The sequence below is a fragment of the Myotis myotis genome, unplaced genomic scaffold, assembly GCF_014108235.1.
Source record: "Myotis myotis isolate mMyoMyo1 unplaced genomic scaffold, mMyoMyo1.p scaffold_m19_p_10, whole genome shotgun sequence".
NCBI classification, from domain to species: domain Eukaryota; kingdom Metazoa; phylum Chordata; class Mammalia; order Chiroptera; family Vespertilionidae; genus Myotis; species Myotis myotis.
In genome coordinates this window covers 42,361,858-42,383,761 of record NW_023416314.1, presented here as the reverse complement: position 1 = coordinate 42,383,761, position 21,904 = coordinate 42,361,858, and the positions used below count along the sequence as shown (strand labels likewise).

The window sequence follows — 21,904 nt, the reverse complement described above, 5'->3', positions numbered from 1 at the left end:
GGAAACCTTTGAATTTTACTCAGCAAAATGGTTTTTTTCCCCTTCATTGAGTAAGGTATTACAAATGTGCCCTTACCCCCGCTCTCCCCCCCATCTTCCCCTCACCCTTACCCTCTATTGTCTGTGTCCATTGCTTATGCTTATATGCATGCATACAAGTCCTTTGGTTGATCTCTCTCCCTTACCCCCACCCTCCTTATCCAGTAAAATGTTTTAAGATAAAAAACAATAATGCTAGTTCCCATAAGTTCAATAACCTATAATTTGTATAACATTTTCTAAAAACTTATGTTCTTTTATGAGGACTAGAGTATTAAAAAAAAAAAAAAAAAAACACAGTAAGTGCTAATAGTAGAAAGGTGGTAGAACTAAGTTTTCCTAATACACATTCCAGAAAAGATTTCTGAAAGCTTTCTGGAGGATAATCATAGGAATTATGGACATGACAATAAGTGTCTTTGCATTTTGTTGACATTTTCTTTCAGCATGGTTATCATATGAAAATTGTGTTAACCTTAGTTTGACAATGTTTTTATTTATAACTAGCCACATTTCTGTTTAAGATTTTGGAAGCATGGTTATAGTTTAGACTTTTTAAAAATGGTGTTCATATCAAAATATATGTGCATTCCTAGAGGAGAGTTGTTCTGAACTGTGATGCTGACCCTTCCCTCTCCTATGTTCCTTTTTTCCCATTAATGACTTAGTGCAAGTCCATTAAAAGTATTTTGAAATGCAAAGATTTATGATTTCTCTATTTCAAAGATATTTCTCTTTAATTGTTTCTCCACTCTGAAGATATATTTTATTGTGTATAACTTTTTCATTTAAAATTTTTTTAATTTATCTTTATTGCTGAAAGTATTACAGATGTTCCCCTTTGTTGTTGTTGTTCTTTTATCCCATTGACCCTCTCCACCCTACACTTGCATATATATATGTGTGTCCATGGGCTATGCATATATGCCTATAAATTACCTGGTTTACCACCCACCCACCCCACCCACCCCGCCCATCCCAGGGTATTATACTAAAAAATATAAACCAGACAAAGATAAGTATCACATGTTGTCATTTTACATTTTTATACATATTTTATCATTATCATTTCTTCATGCCATTTTAAGTTCATAATATCTTCAGAAAAATATTTTAGAAGTGATTGCAAAAGCACAATTGAGAATTAATGGTGACCTCTCTTAGAGTAATGGTTGTGAAAATAAAAATATAACAAAGATGAATGATATTGTGGACAAAAAGGGGCCACATGTTAACCTGACTAACTCAGGGATGACCTGTGTGGCACCTTGCAAACTCAAGATGCCTAAAGTAACCATAAAGGATGGTCTGAAATGAAAACCTTGAATTAAAAAGCAGTTTATAGTGGGTAGTCATGTCCTAGGTTAGTATCTTCCCTGACAAAGGTCAACTTTGATCTTCACTAAACCTATTTTTTGCATCTAAGATAACATACCTTCTGAATGTCAGGGTAACTTGTAACTTCCCTTTTTCCAGACCCCTCAGGGCACAATCAATGTGCCAAGGCACCAGGAACAGAGACCACAAGTTCCCTCAGTGTTATTGTTAATTGTTGACTTTTAACTATCCTACACCCACCTAATTAAATAAAGTATGTGTCTATCATTTTATTTTTTGTCCAATCCCAGAGGTCCCCTCCCCTTTGTTTTCTCCTACCTCCTTAATCTACCACCAATGGAGTTAATGTAACCCACTCACATCTCCTCTTTGGGTTGTAATCTATAAAACAAGGTAAAAAAACAAACACAAAAATAACACACGCCATTCTCGGGAGCACTATCTCAATACTTTGAGATTCTGCTTTCTGGCAATTGTTGACTCAAATAAACTCACAAAAATATACCACAGGTTTGAATGTGGAGTTTTTTTAATGTTAACAGCACTTACAACATATAAAAAATTTTTAATAAATGATTGTGGGTTGGTTTCATAGTTGATGCTTAGGTTTTTGATGTGAAACCACGTTGATGGTGCTGGGGTTTAGCCCCCGCAGGTCCAGGGGTTCCCAAAGGTGTGGACGGAGTCAGCGAAGAAGGAATGACATGGAGGCAGCATTCAGGTGCTCATCATAGCCAGGTTCCTCCTTTTATTGTCCTCTTACATCTCTATTTATACTATTTGATCTTAATCCCATCCATTCTATTCCAAAGGTTAGTGCGTTTCTTATCTCCATTCCAAGGTTACTCTATTGTTCTATTAAACTACAAGGAAGTAACTGAAGGAGATTATTCTAAGTAAAGATTATGTAGTTTAAGCGTGATTGTTCATAGTTAAAGTGATTAACTACCCGCCTGGCACTTAGTTAAGGGGTTTTTCTGATAAAAATCCTCACCTGGGGAAACAACCTTTCTTGGAGATGTGAACTTGGTTAAAACAATTAGCGCTTAAGAAGGGGAGCAAACATGTTAAGAACAGTATGCCATATATGCCAGGTCCCTTGAAACATAAACTGTGCAGATGTTTCTTCCCTGCAGCGACTGTGTCAAGCAGCAAGGATGGACCGGCTTCCAGAATGATGGTATGTCATTCAATGAGATAGTGACAGAGAATTACTATTGTTTATAAAAGGGGAGAGTGAAACCCACTTTGAATGCATAAAATTTGAGGTGTCTGCGGAACATTTGTAAAAATCCATTTAAATTCTTAAGTACTCCCAGTGTTTCAGATGCAGTATTAGACACTACTAAGGTACAGGAAAACAGTAGAGAGCAAAAAGAGGACTTTGCCTTCATTATAACAGGTGATACAGACAAAAATTATTAAGGATACATCTACATTTACAATTATGATAAATGCTATTATTAAGAAATGAAGGGTAGCCCAGTCGCAGTGGCCCAGTGGTTGAGCATCAACCTATGAACCAGAGAGTTGCCGTTCGATTCCTGGTCAGAGCACATGCCTGGGTATGGCCTCGATCCCCAGTGGGTTTCAGGAGGCAGCCAATCAATGACTCTCTCTCATCAATGATCTTTCTATCTCTCTCTCCCTTCCTCTCTGAAATCAATAAGAACATATTTTTAAGAATGAAGGGTAAAATGACATTCTAATAAAAAACTCTGAGCAAGGAGAAAATGAATAATGACTTCCCTAAGCAAGTCGTATGTAATTGAGGTCTAAAGATAGAGGGATAAGTAACCTAAGGAATATAAAGAGAAGGAAATTTTAGACAAACACTAGGAAAATAAAAATTGAGAACATATTGGACCATCTGAATAACAAATGAATAAGTGACTATGAAACTTCAAGTATAAATGTTGAAAATTAAACAGAAAGAGGGTTATGAAAGATGAGATTTTACTTTAGTTTTAATTCTTAGAACAATATGCAACTACTAATGAATTGCAATTAGAATGATGAAATGATCAAACATGTATGCAAGAACATCTGTGCCATTATTGAATTGATAAGAAAGGGTAGAGTTGCCAGCAAAAAAAAAAGATGTTACAGGGTGTGGGACTGAGCCATGGAAAGGGTTACAGAATGTTACGGAATGTGCTAAGGGGAGGAAATGAGACATGAGAAATTGAATGTGCTGGGATGGGGGACTGATGTATGGAGAGGGATTGTGTCAGGATATGGAGAAGGATTGTGTCAGGGTTAGGAACCATGGAAGAAAATTTGCTAGATTGTCTTAGAAAAACAATGTGTTATGATATGTTCCAGCCAGTTGTGACTCTGTTTACGCCCCCTTTGTACTTATGAACTTTTTGTGAACTTCTAAGGAACAGCAAATAAAATGCTTTGTATTTTTTTTCTAACACGGTTTTGCTATAAAGGATCATACTGCACCTTTGGTCTCTGCCACATGCTCCGAAGCTCCCAGAGGGGGAGATAGGTGCTGTGGTCAGCTGGCCAGCTTAATAAAGGCTCTTAAATTTAAATTCTGAGTCGGTGGTCTATTTCGCTGAGCCAACCCATAACAATAAGAGTCTTAATAAAAGGATATAGTAATAGTTGAGTAGAGAATTGTATCTCTTTTATCCTAACTAACATTTCAGGAAAGGCGAGGTTTTAAGGTAATTCTTTTTCTAGATTTTATTTTCTCTTCAAATCTGTAGAATTAAACCATGTTCTGTGAAAGGTGGCTTTCTTTTGTGGCCTTTGGTTTAAGATACCCTTTCTAAAGATGTAAATTTCTCTGCAATTCACCAGATTTCTAAAATGAGCAATGGATGCTCTTTGTGACTGGCCCTGAGTACTGTTTGGAGTTATCAATAATCCACAGCTTGTGGGTTGCTGGTTGCCTTTGGAAAGGACCAAGATGTGTGTCAGGTCTGGATTTCCTAGCCCAGGGTCCAGAAGGAGATCAGGCAGACTCAGAGCCTCCAGAGATCTGCCTCTGCCTGCAAGCTGATTGTTATTCTCAGTCTTAAATAGCCTCAGGATACCAACCACAGCAAGGTGTAGACTCCACAGGATGAAGGGAGAGGTTTTTCAACAGGGTGGTGCAATTGCTTCCCCCAGGCAAAAGCTGCCTGGATGTCAAAGTTCTCCTGGAGAAAGATGCCCAGGGGAAAACTGGGGTAGCTGCCTTCCAAACTCTAACCCCAGAACCCCCAACCCTGGATAGATCCAGAGACACAGAAACATGGAACAGGCTGTAGAATCTCAGAGGGAAGGCAGGGTTGGGTTGGTGGGTGGGTGGGAAGAGATCAACCAAGAACTTGTATACATACATGCATAACCCATAGACAGAGACAATAGTGTGGTGAGGCCTGGGGCAGGGGATAAGGGGGGAAGGGGTCAATGTGGAAAAAGGGGGGCACATAATACTTTCAACAATAAATATTTTAAAAATAAGTAAATAAATACTAAAATGAGCAATGGAGATGTTAAATGAAAGTCACTTCCTGCACCCACGTACCGTTATCTTTCCATGTTGAACAGTTAGTGACTTGGGATTCTGTGCTGCCATTCTGATCACCTTGCTCAGACTTTTCTCATTCTGCTGGGGTCCAACCCCAGCAGGTCCAGGGGTTCCCATAGGTGTGGATGGAGTTGGCGAAGGCTAGACACCCTCTTTCTTTGGTGGAGTCCTATCCATCCTGAGTGCGGGGCTTACCTAGGGGAATGGAGGGCTTACCTAAGGGTCCCTGTTTGGGTGCCAGATGTTGGGGTCCAACCCCAGCAGTTCCAGGGGTCCCCAAAGGTTTGGACGAAGCCAATGAAGAAGGAATGACACGGAGACAGCGTTCAGTTGATCAGCAGCCTAGCCTGGATCTCTAGCCAAGTTCTGGTTAGGATCTCCAGCCAAGTTCTGGAGCCATGTTCTCTCGCTAGGTTTTCCAGCCAGGTTCTCCAGGTTCTCTTGCCAGGTTCTGTCCAGGTTCTCTCCCTAGGTTCTCCAGCCAGGTTCTGTCTAGGTTCTCTTGCCATGTTCTCCCGCTAGGTTCTCCAGCTAGGTTCTTTCCAGGTTCTCCAGTCAGGTTCAGTTGCCAGGTTCTGTCTAAGTTCTCTTGCCATGTTCTCTCACTAGGTTCTCCAACCAAGTTCTCCAGCCAGCTTCAGTCGCCAGGTTCTGTTTTTCATTGTCTTGTTACATCTGTATTTATACCAGTTGATTTTAATCCTGTCAATTTCTATTCCAAATGTTAGGGCGCTTCTTATCTCCATTCCAGGGAGCAAAGATTATGTAGTTTAAGTGTGATTGTTTGTAGTTAAAGTGATTAACTACCCACCTGGCACTTAGTTAAGGGATTTTATTCTTTCCCTAAATTCAGGGAAAAATCCCTACCTGGGGAAACAACCTTTCTCAGAGAGGTGACCTTGGTTAAAACATAGCGCCAAGAAGGGAAGCAAACATATTAAGAACAGTATGTCATATATGCCAGGTCCCTGGAAATATATGCTGTGCAGATGTTTCTTCCCTGCAGTGACTGTGTCAAGCAGCAAGGATGGACCAGCTTTCAGCATCATTCAATGTCTGTGAGGTAGACTTCGATGCCTGCCTCATCCAGATGTTCTTCTTCCATGTTTTTTTCTCAACAGTGGCAGGCATCCTCTTCACAGTGGCTGTTGAGCTCTAGGTGGCCATCTCTAACCCACTCAGGTACACCACTGTTTTGAGGAATTTCACCATTGCTAAGATAGGTGCCTGGGGCTTTTACTATGGGCTGTGGCTGTCATTTATAGGACCCTTTCTAATTAAGTGAATGAGGTTTTGGAAGTCTAATGTGTTATCCCACTCATACTGCTCACATACCCAGATATCACTGAACTCTCCTGTTGTGACCACCACATCACAAGCATCTATGGCCTCATCGCCATTCTCATCACCTTCAGAGAGGACTGTGCACTCATTTTCCTCTCTTATTTGAAGATTCTGTCACTGTGCTAAGCATTGCCTCTGGGAAGAAGAGTTCGAGGCCCTTAACACTTGTATTTTCACATCTGAGCTGTGCTGCTGATCTATGCCCCTATGCTGGGGATATCCATTATGCATCATTTTGGGACACATGTTCCACCCATGGTGCACATTCTCATGGGCTATATATACCTATTATCCCTCCTGTTCTCAAGCCTGTTTTATGCACTGTTAAAAGTCCAGGAGATAGGCATCTGTACTTTGGGTGATCTACTGAAATTATAGCCGAGAGAAATTTATAGATTTCTGTAATAATTCCTATGAAATTAATTTCTAACTGGAGCAAATGGAATATATATATTATATATATATATATATATATATATATATATATATATATATATAACATATATATATAATATATATATATAATATATATATATATAAAATATTCCTGTGTTTACAATCCTCATACACTTGTTTGTCATTCTCACTATTCTAGAATTTTTTGAACAATATCTTATGACCTTTTATTTACCACAAGTAACTAAACTAAGATAGGTAATAAATAATTGTACAAATAAAGAGTGCATTCTCAATAATCTATATAATCAGGAAGCCTCAATATTCATGGAAATCAGTGATTTGTTTAAATAACAGTGATTTGTTAAAAACATAAGGCATTCCATGATTTTTCACAGCCTATCCTTGAAATTATGTTTAGTTTTCTCAGCTTTCATTTATGAGAGTTTTATCTTGCTTAATATGACTTTAAAAGTATATTATTCTACTTTACCATGTATATAACCTAACCTCTTTGAATCCATTGACAAGTATACAGTAAAACTTAGATAACAAAGCAGAAAATTACAGAATAGATTGAAATCACCATTAACTAGTATTTTGATATGCCAAATAGTACTCTTTGTCTCACAATTTTACTTGCTGATCAGGATTTTGCTGCATCATGAAATTACCAGGTATATAACTAAACTTAAATAAACTAGTCTATTTTACTCTTAGTAGCTGTTGGAAAGAGTGTTGCTAAGAATATTCAATAGAGGAATGATACATTTTATTTGGACAGAATCCATTTTAAATATTTTTGCCTCCAAGTAGTCATTAAAATATCATAAAAATAGAGAAATGTCAGTGCTTTTGGTAGGTTCATGCCCTGCCAAGAATGGGAAAGAAATACTTCATGACCAGTACATCAACCTCTCAAAGGCTACATGGGGCCTTACATATTCCTTGCTCTCACATTTTGCTGTTTGACTATGGCTTTTTTATACCTATTATGAAAAAACAAACAAAACAAAAGTTTTCAAAATATTACTCTTACAAAGCAAAGTTTTCTAGACATGCATGAGAAATTCATAATATTTCTAAAAGGTTGAATGACAAAGTAGGAGCTTGGAAGTTTCACACATTATCTCACCTGTGCCTCTAACCACTCTATTGCCAGCCTACCTCACCCTCAGTCTAGATTCTCTGGAAAACATGTGAACACTTTTTCCAGTTGATATTTTTAGTTCCTTATTTATCTTTCTCATCTTTATTTTTGGAACTTGGTGCCCTTATGTTTCCTGGTAAAAGAATTTTTTTTTTTCATTGAAGATTGTCTATTTGTTTTAGACAAGGAACATGTCTATTCTTTCCATGGAAGTATTCATTCTAAAAAGGAATCAAGCAATGCATGTGACCTATAAAATATATATTGGAAAAATTAAGAAGTAAATGAATGGTTGCAAATCATTTGAGACATAAACCACAAAGTGTAAAACAAAGAATCAAGACCAAAATCTATGCCAGGAAAATTTGCATAAATCATATAAAGAAAAGCAATTGAAAGATTATTTTGTTTTGGATCAATGTGGAGATTTATGATTAAACAATGTCTTTTAAGATCAACTAAACGATGATTGAGACCTATATTTTGGTATGTAGGAAAATTCTAAAAGAATATCATATTATTAAACCCTATCTTGAATGTTTATCACTAGAAAAGGAAGCACAATTTTATATTATTCAGAATTTTCTGTCTTATATTAAACAATTTCCCAACACTTGTGATAAAAGTGGTCATGGGTGTCAACAGAAAAAATGTCATGATGAATTCAGATTGGTAAATTAAAACAGGTGATTTACTAGATCTCTTTGAACAAAAAGGGTCCATGATTTCAGAGTTCAAGAACACTTTTAACTTAGAGGGTCCATGATTTCGGAGTTCAATGTTTAGCACTTGTAAACACTGGTAAATATTTGCAATTATTATTTTTACCATTACTGCTACATTGTCCATTTCTGTGCTGACATGTGATATGTAGATATAGCAATTAGCTTTACAAAAATAAAAAAGAGTCAACTCAATTTTTCTAATTAACTTTTTATTTTTTCAGGGAGAACAAGATATCTCATAAGAAAGAAAGTAAAATATAATTAATTTTTGAAAATAAGATTATATATAAAGACCGCTGGCATTGATCTATAACTCCAAATACTAAATAGCATCCTAATTCTTTATCTCCTCTAAAGGAATCTTCTTATTTTAATGGTATTCTGTAACCTTTGCAATAAACTTGTCTCACTTTTCTGGGTATGCAACATTTAATGAGTCAATTTTTGTTTTCACTCAGGTAAATATATATCTATAAACTTATTTTAATTAATAATAGGTTGGTATTTGTCCTTAGTCTTATTATGTATATTCTCCACCAAAAATTGGGGTTTATAACATAGCTGATATACTCCTTTCCTAGTCAAGGTTGTATATCCATACACATAAATTGTTATTTTAAATGGTAAGCCTAGTCAGCTAATCCAAATACTGACTGTGGTCTCAGGTGCTAGGGCAATCACTCAGTATGTAAAATACCCAAAAGACTTCTCAGCCCAGAGGATATTCCTCGTGTTGTTTTTATAAATATTGATGGACAGTAGAGATGACTATATAGATGCATCTCTTTCTTCTCCGAATTCTTATAAGATAAACATGATTATCTCGCTCATGAGACCTAATACTTAAGACCTAAGAATATCACAAGGAAGAAACATCTGCTTTTTTATGTTGCCAAAGATTCTGAAAAATCATGCATTTAAAAGGTAAATTAGAATAGCTTAATGGTTAAAAATCTGGGTTCTGCACTTAGGATCCCTGGATTTTAAAACATGCTTTATATACTTACTAATGATATGACCTTGGAGAAGTCCTTCAATGCTTGAGTTCCCCTCTGTGTAAAATTGGACACTAACAATAGCTACATCATATAGTAGTGGTGACCATTAGATTAGATAATCCACATAAAGGGGTTAGAATAGTTTTTAGGAAAAATGTTTAGCATTTGTAAACATTGATAAATATTTGCAATTATTATTTTTACCATTACTGCTATATTGCCCATTCCTGTGCTGACATGTGATATGTTCTCTGTTTAAATATGCTGATATTTTCTGTGTGATGATTACACAGCAAAGACAGGCACTGAAAAGGAAGCAAAACCTCTGTCTTACAAGGCTAAACACAGTGGTTGCACCTCCATATTGTTAACAAAATAACTATTAAAAAATATCTCTCTCTTTGAGATTCATTAAAAACCAGATCATCTCTTTTGATGAGAATTTTTTGTCTTTTTTTCCCTCATCTGAATTGTCAGAGATGAAGAGAGAGAGAGAGAGAGAGAGAGAGAGAGAGAGAGAGAGAGAGAGGTGGGGGAGGAAGAGGGAGGAGATGTGTGAAGGAGAATAGATTGAAATATTTGTTGATCTACATATTAATAATATGTAAGCATTGCCCAGCCAGTATTGCTCAGTGTTTGAGCTTCAATCCATACACCAAGAGGTTAACCATTCAATTCCCTGTCAGGACACATGCCTGGGTTTCGGGTTTGACCCCCAGCAGGGAGTGTGCAAGAGGCAGCCAATCAATGTTGATGTTTCTCTCTCATAGTTGTTTCTAACTCTCTCTACCTCTCCCTTCTTTTCTCTCTCTAAAAAAAAACAAAAAAAATATATTAAATAATAATAATAAATATAATAATGTGATATTGGGTCCTACTTCCTTATTAAGGGCTGGGATATTTACAAAGAATTTCAATTAACTCGAGGGGTGATAGTTAGAGATCTTGACATACAGTGTAGTTTTTCATCTACCTAATGGTGTGACTCACATGAAAGCCAGAGCCATGCAGATTCTAGATTTCAATGAATAATAAATCTAGCATTTATTATTCATAACTTTGAAACTTCCTAAGATTTACAGTCAAAAAGTCTTCATAAGCATAGTTGGTGCCTTTGCAATCTACTGCATTTGATTATAAACTTGACTAATTAAATTAATGTTTTATAGTCCTGGTAATAAATAATTTTACATGTCAGTTATTCTTTTAAGAAAATCAATTTTATTTTATGATTTGTGCTTTATTAAAAGTAAGAACTGCTGTTATTTTTTAAAAAGCTGATATTATTTTATTTGAGAATATGAAAAGTAGTCACTCTATCTGTAGAAAGCTCTTTCAATAATAGGTATTGAATAATTATGAACCTGATATCCTTCAGTGACTTTCTTATTCTGAATGAGAATAGTCAATACTCTGAATTTTTGTCTTCTTTGACTCTATTTAATGATCCTTAAGATTTAATGCTTATTAAGGTGTGAGTAATATTACAATTTTAGCATAACAGTTTAAATTTCACATTAATTCAACCATTATCTTCAAGAGTTCAAATGAGAGACAGATGAATAAAACTTTTTTCTTTATTGTAGAAAAATTAGGCCAAGTGAACATATTTTATGCCCTTAGGATGAAAACATGAATAGGAGTCTTCATGCTGGCTCCAGTTATAGATCAGTCTACCATCCAACCCACCTCCTGCCATTAAATTTGTTCATAACAGAATGGAATATTAATTCTCTCCAGTGTTATATCTAGTTTTGTGAAAAGATAAAAAGTTATGTTTGGGATTTAAGAATTTATTATCAAGTTAGAATGGCAAAAACTATATACATAGTACAGTTAAAAGTTTAAAACTCATATACATCAATTATGTGACTATAGCAATTAGCTTTACAAAAAAAAGGGGTCAACCCAATTTTTCTGATTAACTTTTAATTTTTCAGGGAGAACAAAATGTCTCATAAAAGAGAAGTGGTTTTCCCATAAGCATTTAGTTACTTAATGTATTTCTCAAAACATTTTATTCTCCTTCTACCTCATCATGCCAAAATTAATGATTAGGACTTGAGTAGGATGAGAGATTACTCATTTTCTACTATTACTTACATTCTTTTCTCTCTGTTTTCTATATAACAGACTTTGACTACCTCTCTTTAACAACATCCAACTATACATCCACTCCCCTCATTGCATTTCTGCTAACTGGAGTCCCGGGATTAGAAGACTTGCAAATCTGGATCTCTATCCCTTTCAGCTTCATGTACCTTTTGGCTGTGATAGGCAATGGCCTGGTTATGGCAGTGGTGGCCTGGGACAGGAGTCTTCATGAACCCATGTATTTGTTCCTGGCCATGCTGGCACTCAATGATGTCCTTCTCTGTACTGTCACAGTGCCCAAAATGCTTGTCATCTTCTGGCAGGGCCCTTCCCCATCAACGTTTCCTGCGTGTCTCACACAGATGTTTTTTGTTCATGCTCTGTTCCTCTCTGAATCTGCTGTCCTACTGGCCATGGCTTTTGATCGCTATGTGGCTATCTGTGCACCACTCCGTTATGCAACCCTATTTACAGGCTCTCTCATCAGCAAGGTGGCCTTGGCTCTGGTGTTTCGAAGTGTGGCTGTAGTTACCCCTGGTGTCCTCCTCATTCTTCGTCTGCACTTCTGCCGGAGCAACATTATCCGCCATACCTACTGTGAGAACATGGTCATTGCCAAGTTGGCCTGCAATAGCATTGCCCTTAATAGCATTTATGGGCTCACTGCAGCTCTCCTCACTACAGGGCTGGACTTTGTTCTCATATCCCTGTCCTACTGGGTAATCCTGAAAACAGTCTTTAGACTACCGTCTAGAGAAGCCCAGACAAAGGCCTTTGGAACCTGTGGAGCTCATATATGTGTCATCTTGATATTCTACACTCTGGCCTTCTTTTCCTTCTTTACCCATCGCTTTGGAAAACATGTGCCCCGGCACACCCTTATTCTCTTGGCAAACCTCTACTTACTGGTGCCACCTACCATGAACCCCATTGTTTATGGGGCAAAGACTAAACAGATAAGGATGAAACTGCTAGTGCTCTGTAACCATTCAAAATGATCCAAGGGTTACAAAGCAATGAGAACAGGGAGTCCAGGATGGAGGACTAAGCTTGAAAGTCATCTGAATTATTCTGGGCAGATCATTCTCCAGAACACCTAACCTCCGGATAGAGCTTGAAATATTCATATTTCCAAGTGCTATCTCCATAACACTGGGGAACAGGAAACTAAAGGAAGTGTTCAGGTTCTATCAAGAAATATCTCAGCATATTAAGGTAATAAACAGTGGAATATCACTATAACAGCATAGAGGATTTGGGTATTTTTTAAAAAATAATACACAATGCCTCTTCTGTGTCAATTTGCTATAGACAGGACAAAATGTAAACTCCTTAAATTCAGGGATTGGTTCTGATCCTAAACTTATTATTACATTCAGAGGGCCCAGAATATACAAAAAAAATTTCATAAATATTTGTTTACTAGATAAATGCCTTAGCTAATCAAATAATAAATGCTGATGATTTTAAAATACTAGTTTCGTTTCTTTTCAGAAATCATCCCCTAAGCTCCCAGAAAATATCTCCTTCAATATCTCAGTTTAATAAAGATTTTTGTTGTTGCACATAATAGAAATTTACCCTGATTAGATTAAGTAAACAAAAAAGCAGGTTCTGAGTAATGTCATGACATCTAAGGATAATTTGAAGATCTATGACTCAGGAAGGACAAAAGCCAGGCTGCTCTAGAGCCTCAACAGCAGGAAAGCAGGGACTTCTCTAATGGATTTGGTGATATTATTCTGTCCCACCTGCAGCGATTATGGAACAGGAAATATAATTGCCCCACATTGGGTCAGGTTGCTAGACCTGTATCAATCAGTTATATTCCTTCATATTCTGATTTAATAGGAATGAAACTGTGGCACAGCAATTCTCAAGAGAAGAAATCATAGCAAATTGTCAGGATTATGTTCCCTGGATTCATGTGGCTCTTTTATATAAGCACCTGCAATTTTCCTAGTTTAGCTCTTCCCACACGGAACATTCTTGCTAATTGCATTCTATAGCACTTGGCACATACTTTATCATCTGTAAACCTGTCTGCCATAATTCCTGCAGTGTAATCCCTTTTCCCTTCTCCTCTTGATTAATACAAGAGCTAAATTATTTCCTTGGCATCAGACAATGAAAAAGGGATCATAAATATAATGTAAATACATGCATGGTCTAGTGGTTGAATTAATTAGATTGAATGCCTTGAAAATACTTTCTATCATTCTCTTTATAAATGCATATGGTTCTAGATTCTATGTCTATACTTGTTCAAAGATGAAAGCAAAGGGGAAAAGGAAGACTTTTATACCTTTCAACATTTGTATAGATCTTAATAATAAGTACTATGCCATGTGTCTGCCCTGTGCTTTTGGAATAAATTGGTCTATTTCCTGAAGCAAAAATAAATAAATAAATAAATAAATAAATAAATAAATAAATAAATAAATACTATGTTCTCACGTCTTATTCTAGCTACTGTTGGAACTGTGCCTCAAAAAGTTTATTACCTGTAAGAATCAGCATTATGCTTTATGTAAAGAGGCATTTAATTATTATTGAATATATAAATGATAAAGAAATGAATGAAGAATAATGAAATGAATCTTGACATAAAGAATGAATAGTTGGGTGTATTTTTTTTTAATCTTGGAAGAAAATATTTTAACTGTCATGAGCCCACATTTCATATCACTTAACATTTTTATTTCAAAATTTAGGCATATGGAATTTCCAAGTACCTATTTCTGCTCTCTGGTTTTAACTCAAGTATGTTTGTTCCCACCCCTCTTTACCTTATTTCTTGATTCTATTTCTAATTACCCCTCTCCTTTAGCACATTCACCTTGAGAAAGAGATAACAACTAAAAATAAAGCAAATTATGTGAATATAAAAATGAGATAATATTTACTGTAATAAATAAAATTGATAGTAAAAAAGGACATTTTGAGGAGAATTCAAACATTACCATCAGTTGTACATTGTTTGTATTAGTAACATTTAACTATTTATAAACAACTTTAAATTAAGACCTTCAAATACAAAATATGCTTTTAACCTATGAATGCTGAATACACCATTGCTAGCACTTATGCTCCAAAAATGAAAGTTTTATTAAAATTTTGACAAAATATATTTTATGTATCCAATTAGTCAACTTTATGACTTGCTGTTTAATAAGTTTCGTAGGCAGTCTACTTCATCCAAGCTTTCATTCATAACCAATCAATGATTCTCTCTCATCATTGATGTTTCTATCTCTCCCTCTCCCTTTTCAGAAATCAATAAAATATATATTTTTAGAAAAGATAGTCACACTGGTTCCATAATAAATAGTTAACATCCTAACATATAAAAAGCCAGGGGCTGTCATGACCAGTATGGACTACTGAACAGCAGGCTGCATGGGACGACCAGGCTGGCAGGGGGGTTAGTGGGGGACAACCAAACAACTGCACATCAGGCTGCGTGGGACGACCAGGTGGCAGGAGGGACAGTTGGGGGCGACCAGAGGGTGGTGAGGGGTCAGTTGGGGGCAACCAGGCCACCAGGGGGACAGTTAGGGGCAATCTGGCCAGGAGGCAGAGGCAGTTAGGGGTGATCAGGCTAGCAGGGGGAGTGGCAGTTAGGGGCAATCAGGCAGGCAGGCAGGTGAGCAGTAAGGAGCCAGCAGTCCCGGATTGTGAGGGGGATATCCGACTGCCAGTTTAGGCCCAAGGGGTCCTGGATTGGAGAGGGTGCAGGCTGGGCTGAGGGGACCCCCCATACATGAATTTCATGCACCAGGCCTCTAGTCTCTATATACAAAAAGCCAGCAACCAGAACACAGTAATGACCTGAATGACAGAACAACCAGTTGCTATGATGCCCACTGTGGCTTGCCAACTGGCCAATCAGGGGTGGGGCCAATGGCCAACCTCCCACAGCCCCTCCCCATATCTGGCCCCACTCCATTGGCCTCACCTACCCTGAACGAGGGCGCTGACCAGCCAAACTTCTGCAGCCTCTCCCCCTAGCCAACCACACCCCCAATGGGCCCCCACCACCCAGATCAGCCTATGGCCCCTCCCCCCAGCCAGCCCCACCCCCTACCAGCCCCCCACCCCAATCAGGGAAGGGACCAGATGGCCAACCTCTTGCAGCCTCTCCCCCTGGCTGATCCCACCCCCAATCATTCCCCCCAGTCTGATCAGAGGCAGAACCAGCCAGCCAACTGCCCACAGCCCCTTCCCCCAGCTGGCCTGGCCCCCAATCGACCTCCCCACTCCAATCGGTGGTGGGGCTGGCCAGCCCACTTCCTGCAGCCCCTCCCCCCGGCAGGCCCAGCCCTGATCTGCCCCAATTGGGGCTGGCCCGGCCAGACCCCACCTGTGCATGAATTCATGCACTTGACCTCTAGTATGTATATAAATATGGATATATGTATATATAATATATTACATATAATATAAACTATTATATATAAAATATAAAAACATTTATAAACAGAGAAAACAATCTAACAGGATACACACTCAAATTTGGAGGAGTCTAAATGGACAATAGATGGAAAGGAGTAGATAGTGCATGATTTAATTGTATCACTGTAGTTTGACTTTTTAATAGTGCAAATGTACTCAAGTTTAAAGATTGCTGAGAACATTGTTTCTTATTGCACTTGGATTGAATTTAGTTTTTTTATCCATTGATTTATAAGGTCAATGACCTGTCCTGTGCCTCCCTTTAATCTTCTCAAGAACCACTCTTTCCCTTTACTTACTTTGCTCCAATTATCTTACCCTTTCTTTTCCTCAATCCTTAGCAAGAATCTTCTCCCAGTATGAAAGTTACCCTTTCCATTGTATTCTGACAACCTTTTCCTTTCAATACTCATTCACAGTTCTTTGAATGGCTGCTTTAAATATTATCATTTAGGTCTCACTTCAAATATTAACTCCATCAAAAGGTCTCCCAGACCTTTTTCTAAGTTCTTCCTATTTCTAATCAGTCTCCATCACCTCAACTTCTTTCCTCCATCAAAGATCTTTTCTATTTCCTAACATATTGTTTTTAAAATCAGCTTATTGTTGAATTTTCCCACTACAACAAATATTCCTAACATAATGGAACTTCTCTGCTTTGTTTGTTACATTCCCAATCTCTAGAATATTACCTATTACCTAGTGAGTAGAAAAGAATTGATTTAATGGATAAGTGCAGGAATGTAAAAAAATTCTATGTGCATGGTGGTCATAGTTTCTTTGCAGGATGATATTCAGAGTAATAAATATGCATAGTTTGTGGGGGTTTTCTTTACTTCTATTACATTTCTGTCACAATTGCACTAAGAATTGACCTTCAAAATTTTTCTAATCTGTGGAACAATGAAAATACATATATCTAGGAACTGGAAAATGATTAAGAGAATTATAGAACATAAAATAAAGGATTTATTTTATAACATTAAAATTATAACTATGAAAACCGAAGCATTAATAGATATTTGTTGCATTATATTTTCTCACAGAAAATTAGAAATTATGTATATTCACCCAAGTCCAAAATTATTATGTAAAGTCAATGTTATAAATTGGAAACAATTTCACATAAATAACATCTGTATAAACTGAGTAATTCGGACCAACCATATGTCCCCAATGAAAATAGTTTTTATTTTATAATGAACCAGATTCCAGAGAAGAAATTATTTGTTTTTTCCCCTCTTTTTTGATCTCTAATAAAAATGTGGGAGATTGACTCTGAAAACTGGTACTTTCTTTTGCTCAAGAGTTTCTGCTCTGGCAGATGTCAAGGTCCCCCTGGAAAAAGCTCTCCAGGGCTCCTGAGTCATTGTCTTGGTTCCTGAGAAGCTGTTTCTTGAGAACTATTAATATCATTGAGGTTAGCTGAAAAAAGCAGTGAACCAAATAAAAACAGACCAGGAGCTCTGTTGCTACAGGGCAGGTAAGGTAAAAAATTAACACAAGCATCTCAGTATCTCCCTTCATCACCAGATGAAGGAGCAGGAGGTCTTGGCTACCTCCTTAAGGCCAAAGGGATCAGAAAACAGAATGACACTGGAAGATTAAAATGAGTGCCTAGTAGGGCATGAGGAAATGATGCGGTGACTATTAGAATCTTCTATAAAGGAAACATAAAGTCATTTTATTACACCTTTTACTTATTTGTCTCAATTCAGGGTCTGAATCAACTGTAATATTTCTTAAACCACAGATATTAATTGGTTTTAGGATTTTTTTTCCCCCCAATAGCTTTAGAGTCTGCACATCTGCTCTTGTTTCTGGGAAAGACATGTCATAGAGTAGAGGTTTTCTAAGGATAATTAATGCCAGTGAAAAAGGCGCCCTGTTGAGTCAAGCCCTGGGGCAAAGTACACACATCAGCATTTGGTGTTTGTAAAAGAGACCCAGATATAAGCAAGGTTATTTAACATATTTATCAAGGAGCTGAGGATGAGGAACTCCAGGGTGTGAGACAGATAAAAGCACCTGTGCGGAGAGGGCTTGTGTGAGTTTACTGTTTTTTGATTCTGCATTCTTCGGAATGCTATCTGCACACCTCAAGTCTGAAGCACCTATCACTGTTGCTGAAGTGAGAAGCAGAAGTATGTGCTCTCCTGGAGAAAACCCTGTTCCTGTAATAAAAAGGGCACAGAAATGAATGAATTCCAAGCAAGTATGTGTCTTTGTGGCTTCTGGAGAAATAGACTGAAAGATGGTGTTCCAAATAGAAACGAGGTAGTCTGAACCCTGTGTTTTATTACACCCTACTGCAAAAATAATCTAAGAATATCTGAATTTCGAACTCAGGCTTCAGTTACTAAGTCTCCAGAAGAAAGTGAAGACTCCAAAAATGGTGAGTCTATGGTTTGATGAATGTGGAAAGAAAGTCTTTGTACAAAACAAATTCTCCTGACAGAAGAGCTATTAGGCTTACACTATGGGGCAAGTAATCCTTAATGTGCAATGTCCGTGAAATTGCACAGTAAATATATTGTTTGCTGTTTTGCATTTCTAAAATTGCATAATTTATCTTTATAGTTATCCTTAAAATTCATAAAATTTTTTCAGGTTTGGTCCTCTTTTAAATGGAATATTTTTTCTTTTCTTTTTTTTACTATTTTATTAATTCTACTTTTTTCATTTCCTTTCTCTTGATTTTCTAGGAATTATTGTTTGTGTTGTTTGAGAATTTTTAATTCAAAGTTTATTTATTTTTATGACACATATAATAAAAGGAATGCAGTCTATTAATTTACTACAAAATTCAGAATTGAAATTATGCCATACAGATGGCAAATGTTCTCATATTTTATAATGTTGTTTGAACTTGATTTACTCTTTACATATTAATATCTGGTTTCTAACTATTTTATTTGCTGAAATAGAGGTATTATTTAAAATAAATCTTGAACTATACAGGGTGAGGCAAAAGTAGGCTTATAATTATTCATATGAAAAATAATACAATAATTAATAAATAATAACAGAATAAACTCTGTGTCTGGAGTAGTCATAACTGTAAATCTACTCTTTCCTCACCCTGTATACATTGAGCCAAGTTCCTATTTCAGTACCAAATAATTTTAGATTACCTCTTTGTCTTTCATTTTGTTTATTTTCAAATGAGAAAAATTTTCCTATGCTTAGTGATTGCTAACTCCAAAATTGAGTGATATGTTTATTTCCTCTCCCATGGCAACCTCTAGGCCAGTGGTTCTCAACCTTCCTAATGCCACGACCCTTTAATACAGTTCCTCATGTTGTGGTGACCCCCAATTTCATTGTTACAAATTGAACATAGTTAAAGCATAGTGATTAATCACAAAAACAATATGTAATTATATATGTGTTTTCCGATGGTCTTAGGCGACCCCTGTGAAAGGGACGTTTGACCCACAAAGGAGTCGCGACCCACAGGTTGAGAACCGCTGCTCTAGGCTTTACTACTGTCAATTCTTTTAAACTCTGACCAACACCTGAAGTAGGTGTTGAGGATCACACCTCTAAGAAGATGTGCATCTTCTATATATTTCCTAACAGAGATGGACTTTATGTGTGCAATCACCTCCTTGTTCTATCAAAATAAGTGTAAGGAATATAGTTAATAATATTATTCTTAACTATGTATTGTGCCAGGTGGGTACTAGACTTATCAGGAATCACTTTGCAAATTATATAAATGTCTAAACACTATGTTACACATCTGAAACTAATATACTATTGAATGTCAACTGTAATTGAAAAAAATAATAATGATAGAATATGCTATTTTTATTGTTGCAGACTCTCTACTACATTAATTTTCATGTTTTTTGTTTTAATTTATATATTTTGTTGTTGTTTTTCTTGTTTTAATTTATATATGTAATTTACAATGTACCACTATAATTGTTCTTATATATCTGGTTATAAACTGTCCTCAGAGTTAATAGTGGGACTTGTAAGCATAGCATAGCTTAGCTATACATTGTTAAATCCAGCAACCTCCCAAACTTTGTAGTCTAAACTTGTTGGATGGAAAGGTTGGAGAAAATAAAAGATGTTTGAAGAAGGAAAAGGGTAATTATTGCCTGGTTTGAAAATAGTTACCAGCCATGTGAGGGTGGCTCCTGACTTTTGCTTAGTCTGAGGAGACAGATGCAGAATGTGTCTGGATTTAGAACCTTTTGCTGTCACTCTTATAGCTCTCATTCTTTAGAAAAGGAGCCTAAAATATGTGCAATTAAAATTCTATATCAATGCATGCTAATTAATGTGGCATAGTGGACAGTCAAGTGAAATTTAGGAAATAATCTTTTGTTCTTTTCATTCTACAATGTCATTCCATTTAAATATATTTCACAAATAGCTCTGGGCAAATTAATTTTAAACCAGGGTAATAAAGTTAAGGTTACAGTCTTTCATTGTGAACTTGATTTAGCTTACAATTTTCTCTTTATTTTAAAGGTTCAGAATGCTTCAGAACCCAAACTAAGCATCTTATCTATGAGTCCTCTGACACATACAAGTGGAATAAATATCCATATCTACTGGCTAATAAAACTGCTTTTTCATATAACTTCACTGCATTTATTACATGGGAATTTAATCATTGATTTGCACCAATTTCTCTCCTACTAGAATGTTAATATCTAAAGTTAGGTATTGGGTCCTACTTATCATTTTATCCTTAGGGTATAAAATGTTGTCAAGTATTTCATATAAATTAATAAATAAAGGTAGAATTAACTAAGTGGACAAGTCAATACGAAAGAATCTACACAACTGAACGCAGCCAGAAGTTTTCATCATGTCATTGACAAATAATACCAATTTTCATCCCAGTACCTTTCTTCTCCTTGGGATTCCAGGGATGGAATCCATCCACACTTGGCTATCAGTGCCCTACTTTCTAGTTTACCTAAGTGCTCTCCTGGTAAATTTATCTAATCTATTTATTATTAGAATAGATTCCAACTTGCATGAGCCCATGTACTTCTTCTTCTGTATGCTCTCTGTGGCTGACTTGATCATCTCCACTACTGCTCTGCCCAAAATCCTCAGCATTTTTTGGTTCCATGACAGGAAGATCTATTTTGAAGCTTGCCTTGTACAAGTATTTCTCATTCATTCACTATGCAGCATGGCCTCAGGGTTTATGTTGGCCATGGCCTTTGACCGGTATGTGGCAATCTGCAATCCTCTGAGACATTCTACTATCCTGACACACAGAGTCATCAAGAACTCAGGGCTGACTATTGTCTTCCGTGGGGCTTTACTTTTCAGTCCTCAACCCTTCATGCTTCGGTGGCTTTCTTATTGCAGAACTAATATCATCCCTCACACATACTGTGAATTTATGGCTTTGATCAAGCTTGCCTGTTCAGAGACCAGGATCTACAGAATATATAGCCTAACTGCTGCCTTCCTTACTGGAGGTTTAGATTTCATATTAATTCTATGTTCGTATATTGTCATCCTTTACACTGTTTTCCATCTTCCTTCCAAGGCTGCTCGACTCAAGACCTTGGGCACCTGTGGATCCCATGTGTGTGTAATCTTAGTAGCCTATACTCCAGCCTTTTTTTCTTTTTTTACTCACCGATTTGGACACAATGTGGCTCCTCACATTCATATATTAGTGGCTAATATCTACCTGCTTATCCCACCTATGGTGAACCCAATGATCTATTGCATAAGAACCAAGAGGATCAGAGACCGATTTCTTCAAGTTTGGACTCTCACAAATTATAAAACACCTAACTCTTCCCTTAACACTTTTTTAAGACTTATGGGAGAGGGAGGAAGACATTAA

At 36.8% G+C, this 21,904-nt stretch overlaps 2 protein-coding genes across 2 annotated transcripts; both read left to right on the top strand.

Annotated features, from left to right (window-relative positions):
* Positions 1 to 9,432: 9,432 nt before the first annotated feature.
* LOC118664325 (olfactory receptor 52Z1-like) lies at positions 9,433 to 12,611 on the top strand. Its single transcript, XM_036324309.1, has 2 exons — positions 9,433 to 9,445; positions 11,653 to 12,611. Exons 1-2 carry the CDS (start codon positions 9,433 to 9,435, stop codon positions 12,609 to 12,611), a joined length of 972 nt encoding a protein of 323 aa, XP_036180202.1.
* An 8,288-nt stretch (positions 12,612 to 20,899) lies between these two features.
* On the top strand, positions 20,900 to 21,904 carry LOC118664322 (olfactory receptor 52E8-like). Its single transcript, XM_036324307.1, has one exon. It carries the CDS (start codon positions 20,900 to 20,902, stop codon positions 21,902 to 21,904), a length of 1,005 nt encoding a protein of 334 aa, XP_036180200.1.